At 35.3% G+C, this 5,980-nt stretch overlaps 1 protein-coding gene across 1 annotated transcript in view; it reads left to right on the top strand.

Moving 5' to 3' along the window:
* The window catches only part of LOC130573842 (epidermal retinol dehydrogenase 2-like), a 7,245-nt gene extending 3,848 nt beyond the window's left edge, over window positions 1-3,397 (top strand). Inside the window, exons 4-5 of the mRNA XM_057366599.1 lie at window positions 186-312; window positions 839-3,397. Coding sequence (XP_057222582.1) covers window positions 186-312; window positions 839-932 — 221 coding nt within the window. The 3' untranslated portion in view covers window positions 933-3,397. The remainder of the gene's footprint in view (window positions 1-185; window positions 313-838) is intronic.
* The last annotated feature ends 2,583 nt before the right edge of the window (window positions 3,398-5,980 follow it).

Consider the following 5,980-nt stretch of genomic DNA (forward strand, 5'->3'; position numbering starts at 1 on the left):
AATTGACAGCATCATCAAATGTTTTTAATTTATTTTGATGATAGCAGGAACAAAAAGGTTTGAAGTTTGCTTTTCAAGTCCACTTGAGGGCAAGAGGGAAAATGCATCAATTATTTAATTATGTATGTGTGCATATTTATGTCAAATGTAAAGTTTATAGTTACATAACCCCTGTTTCTTGCTTTATAGAAAATCCTGTTTGTTTCCTGTTTATGATCCAGAGTATGCAGCCAGCAGGATTGTGGATGCAATTAAAAAGGAAAAATTTTATCTGATCATGCCTCCAGCCGTATACGTACTTGGTCTGAAAATGTAAGCATGTGACTTGTCTTCTAACACTGCCTTCTTTCCTTTGCTATATACTTGTAAAATCAGCAGGAAAATTTACCAAAAGASTCCTTTAGTTAATATTCCTGCAGTCAACCCAATTATATGTACCCAATTTCAAAGAAACAGTGGGTTTGATTTTTTAATAATTTAGGTGAATAACATTCCTCTGGCCCCTTCTGTGTCTAAGGAACGTATTCATTTGCAGTTGGGTATGGAAATTTTCCAAAATTTTTCGTAAGGCAATACACTGGTAGCAATGCCTGGTCTAGCACTTTCTGCTTCCAGTCACTGCCTCCCCTGCAGGCTGGGCTTTCACAAAATGTCTTTCACAAATGTCATTTGTTTCCCCGTCTATAACACTGAAGCACCAAATGTATTATTGCCTGACATTAGAACTATTGAGCGCATGTATTATGTTTTTGTAATTTCTTTATTTATAGACTATTCTTTTCTAAAATATATATATATATATATATATATAAGGCTAACTCCATGTTTCTGTCATCAGTTTCCTGCCTAGAAAACTGGCACTATTCCTCGAGTCTTCCATTAAGTTCCCTGAGAGCATGGAAGAAGCCTTTGGTCAGAAGAAAAAGGWYTGAAACCAAAAGTAWTGTGAAGACCTCAAGTGCCATCRAATGGAACATTTTCAGTTAGAAAGCATTTCAAATTAGATTTATTCTTTGACAGAWATTTTGCTTCTTGTATGCTATTTTACATTATTCAGCCATTTAGTTCTTCAGAATTCTCTTTTATCTTTTTAAATTTGGCAATATTCTGAGTAACTTTTGAAAAATAAGTAACTTTTGAAAAATCTAACATTGTATAGGAATATGGTTAAGTGGCCAAGCAAAAACTTAGCATGGACTGTACTGTTTTCAGACCAAAACTTCAATGAGGGTTCCTGTTTATGAGTGTGGGACACAGTTCTGTTGTAAAACATAGGAAAAGGAAGTCAGGAGACATACCTCATTTATTCTTGGAAAATTATGGACAAAATCTCTTCTTATATTTGGAGAGAARTCACACCCAGTTCTTCAACTGTCTTTATGTGAAATTGCAACCTAAAGAAAAGAAAGCCCCCRCATACCGGAAGTTCAGAGATTAGTTACACAAAATAGATGCTGGTACTTAACTGATAAAAATCAATCCTCATGTAAATCTTCACAAAACGCCAACATTAAATGTGTTCATAATTGCCTTAATTTAAAAACAAAGAGATAAACTGCAGAGCAGAATAGTGAACCTACAAAGCCCTTTTTAAACTCTAAGGAATTACAGAGAACATTTAACAGTCATCTATTGCCCACATTTGCCATCACATTTCAATTATACTTAACTAAACCCACACTTACAAGCTCCCAGATACAAATACTTATAAAAGCACACACTATTGAAATCCCAGTGTTTCCAAAGTATGCATGCATTCAATAAATTCTTTCATGTACCTGTAGATGTTACAGGGAAAATTTTAGCTGACAGAAGGAGAARGCTATCTGAAGTTTGGCTCTTTGGAAARCAAGATTTATTGATTTATATTTTTAAAAACTCTCTAGATGATGAGTAATTGAAATATTATTTTCTTCCTATTAATGAGACAGGAGCAAAGTCTAAATTGCTCCTTGCAAACAACAATGGTTTTCTCAATTGCAGGCAAATATGTTGAGGATTGGGATTTCCTTATTCTGCGTGAATGTTACAATTTGGCTCTCGATCTATGATCATTTTTAAGTATAATTACAGGAGTCAATGCAAATTGACATGACATTATATTTGTGAATGTATTGTGAGCCTAAATGTCCTAATACATAATTTCATTGCTGGTGCTGCAGATCTTAAGAACAGAGCTTGTGAGGTGAGAAAAACATATTTTAGAATTATTTGTGAAATGAGATTCCCACTTGAAGTAGTGTCACCTGCTGCTGACATTAATGTTTGGTGAACTACCCATAATTTAAAATCTGAGGTTTCAGGATGAAAATTTGCAGCCAAGGAGCTCATTGTAAGGGCTCTCTTTTTCAGGATCCYTTTCTTATTTTCAGTTTCTTTAAGTAGAGTATATCAACCTTACCACCCACATCTGCAGTTGTAAATTCACTGACTGTAGAGGCAGGAGATGAGTAGATGAAGAATAATGCAAATGAAATAAGAGTCTATTTTCTGAGCTGTATTTTCACCTCTTCTGCAGAGTCACCCTGCAAAACCTTATTCTGCATTGCTGCAACCTCAGCCAAGGTCACTTTCAGCTCCATATTCTTTTCAGGCTAATCTGCTTGTCTGAAGAAAGAATTTGTRAAGCTTAAACTTTCTAAGTCTCACAGTGATCTTTTAGATCTTCTTATCAGTCCTAAAAATCAGTAACTCATTCTTTTCCATAAAAATATCAGGAAAATAGTTTCACTTTGGGTCTGGTTGGTGCTGATGGTGTTGTTTGGGGAAGAGTAGTTTCTCTTTTTTATATAGAAAACTGATAGATCCAGTAATACAATGCTAAAAGTGTGAGCCTAAACCTTCCTATTAAAGCTCAAAGAATACATCTGGTGTTCCTGCTTTTTAATAGGAAATTATCTTCTTGTTTTGAAATATASTGTGTCACTTAAAAGAAGTATCTCAGTTATCAACAACTACCAATAAATGTGTCCTTTCTTTGAGGCTTTCTTTTATCATAAATCCTCCATGGCAAAAAGTATTTTTTACAGCAGAAATTCTGTTACTAAAGAAGCTGCAAATGAGACTGGAAGACAGTTTATCTTAACTTTTCCTCATTTTTTTTCTACTCCTTGTTCTCTGCAAAACTGATGAAGAAGAGACCTGTGTTGTTGCACCAGCACTGAGATAATCTGTGATATCGGATAAAATATGGCTTCTTGCTCTTGTTTTATGCCCATTGGTACAGCACACCTCTTCAGAACACMTTTTTCTTATAAAAGAAGTTGCAATATGGAGTATTTTATGAAAAACATTAATAGTATTCAAATGATAAGCATTTTGRTAAAGAAACATTTGAATGAGTTTGGGTCACTTTGTAATCTAAGAAAAATCTTTAAATAAACTTTTTAAGCAATGATGTGCAACTTTGATTTCCCATCAATTTCCTTCTTCTACATTTCTTGATTGCTCTTTTACTTCAGAGATCGATGTTTCCATCCACATTCATTATGCCTTCCCTGTAAGTCATTATTACAGTTTCTCATATGTGCTCAAATTCTTCATTTGCATTCTTAAGCGTGTAACAAAAGCTTAGAGACACTGAGATGCCCCTTGCWGCAAATCATAGAAACAACCGGACTTGACCAGAAATTCTGAATTGRCATTACCCCATCGAATTTTAAAACATTCCCAGAAAAACYTCAGTCTTTTATMACKCTCTATTATTTTAAAARGATGGCATTTATAGAAGACAYTCTAAGAATATKCAAAGCTAATTTGAGGCTAGTTTTATATACTRTAAGTGAAAAACTTATTTCCAAGTCCTGCAATGTTTGAAGTCTTTTTCATGGGTAACTTGTATTTTCTCAGCCTCTGTCTGGAAAGATGTTTAGTTCACWGTTCTCACAGGTAATGAGACAATTGTGGAGGGATGCATTTGGCACTGGAAGCAAGGGCCTGTTTCCCTGTCACTACCTTTGTCTTTCACCTTACTTATCCTGAGAAACACAAAAATAGTGCAAGTTACATAAAGCATGTATGAATGTACTGTCCCTTTTTCATAATTASTGGTTCTGGGAAAAGGAGGCTTCATGCTGATACAATATTTCATGGTAACTAAAAAAAGAATTTTCATCTCTTTACATTTACACCTAGAGAAATGTTATTAGTTCTGTATTACCTGATGATTTTCAATATTTCATTTAATTTCATGAGGAAGAAAGGCCTGAGTCAATCCAAAGAGCCCAGTTATTAACAGATCRAAATTCTACATTGATTACTCTTATGGATTTTTCTAGGTTTTTTCTGCTGTAACACAATGCCTCTGTTCAGTGCTTCAGATTCTTCAGGATGCTACAGACTTCTAATAAAGAATGACTGTTTAATTTAAAAAATTATTCATACAGCTCTAATTGCCTTCTACCTTTGCTGTTGCCGAAGCCAAGTAAATGATCAGGTGGCCTTCCACTTCATTAACTAATCTCAGCTGGCAGCACTGCCTGAGCCAGTGGTGATTTAAAGAATCACGAGGCATTGCCCAATGCTCTCACAAACTCCACACTTCCCAGGTGTTCATTGATCAAATGCATTGTGTAGGTGGAAGGGGCACGCTAGCAGTTGCTCTGTTGCTCCCTCCATTGTTTCTTTCTCAGAAATGTTAACAAATGCAGCATTAATAGTTCCAGTATGCATTTTGAGTGTGTTTACACACTGAGAGATACTTTTGCACCTGCAACAGAATGGGCTGAGTAGAGCTGGCTCAAAAGTCTGTCATGTTGCCTGTCTGCCTGGTATGATATGCTAGGAGGTAACAGGAAATAAGGAATTAAATACTCCTACAGAGCAGGAAAAGAAGCCAGGGAGTGTGATAGTCCTGAAAAGATCTTTGAAAGCTACTTAGAGTCTGGCAGCACATAAATTAGAAGTGGAAAATCAGGCTAGACCTGATGTCTACTTTGTTATCTAAAGCCTTTCATTATCTATAGCTTGTATTTCCCTGGAAGCTGAAGGAGTATCAGTGCCTCGACTGCTAAAGTGGCAAATCTGAGAGTCCCCACATAAATTAAGAGAAGACCCATGATTCTAACCATGCCTTGAAAAGCAGGAGATGAGAGACCACATTCTGGAACCATGCAGGAATGGAAATTAGAAGGAAATTGTTCCTCTTCAATATTTAAGCCATGCCACATAGGACTCTGCTTGTCTTACACACATCTGTTTACCACCTGGTAAACTGGTGGTGTATATTTAATATACRTAATTCTTTAATATATAATTTCATGGCAGCTGATTTCCTGTTTTGCAAAGATTTTACAAGGCCTTTCTAATCAATTATTTCCTTCCATTTGCATTTTTACAATCTTCTTTCCAAAGAAGGAACATACTTTTACATGAAAGTCAGAAGCCACTGCAGTAACTAAAGCAAGAATCAGAAAAATGAATACCACTTCCTTTATATAAGGAACAAGTTTGTTACATATCAGCAGAAGCAACAGACAGAATTCCTACATAAGAAATAACCCCCTCTAATTTGAGAATTGTGGCACACATCTCATGATGGAAAACTTAAATTACTTTAACCACACATAATGGCAAGTGATTCATTGTTGGGATAAGCTCTCTCTTGCGTGCCTTGTAAATGAAAAGTGTGTTACCATMTTGGAGATGGCATCACATCTAGTGATGTTGATGATAACAATTAGTTTTAGTGGCTTGTATTCCACCACATGCAAAATAMCTTTAAAATAGCTCCTTCAGTACTATTGCAACATAGATGAGTTCAGATGCTTCTTAACACAATGTGATTAARTATCTAGAAAGGAAGTTCAAAATTCTGCTATTAGAAGAATTAGATAATATTACACCTACAGCATTGTGTTGCTCTTGTACTATTAATAGGAAATGTCCTCTTTCTGGGAAATATGAAAAAGAAGCATTTAACAYTAGCTGGTACTACATGCAAGAGAGGTTGTACATATTTTATTCCTAAGTTTTCTGTATG

This window comes from Malurus melanocephalus, unplaced genomic scaffold (genome assembly GCF_030028575.1).
Source record: "Malurus melanocephalus ecotype Western Australia unplaced genomic scaffold, MMel_1.1 scaffold_69, whole genome shotgun sequence".
Lineage (NCBI taxonomy): Eukaryota > Metazoa > Chordata > Aves > Passeriformes > Maluridae > Malurus > Malurus melanocephalus.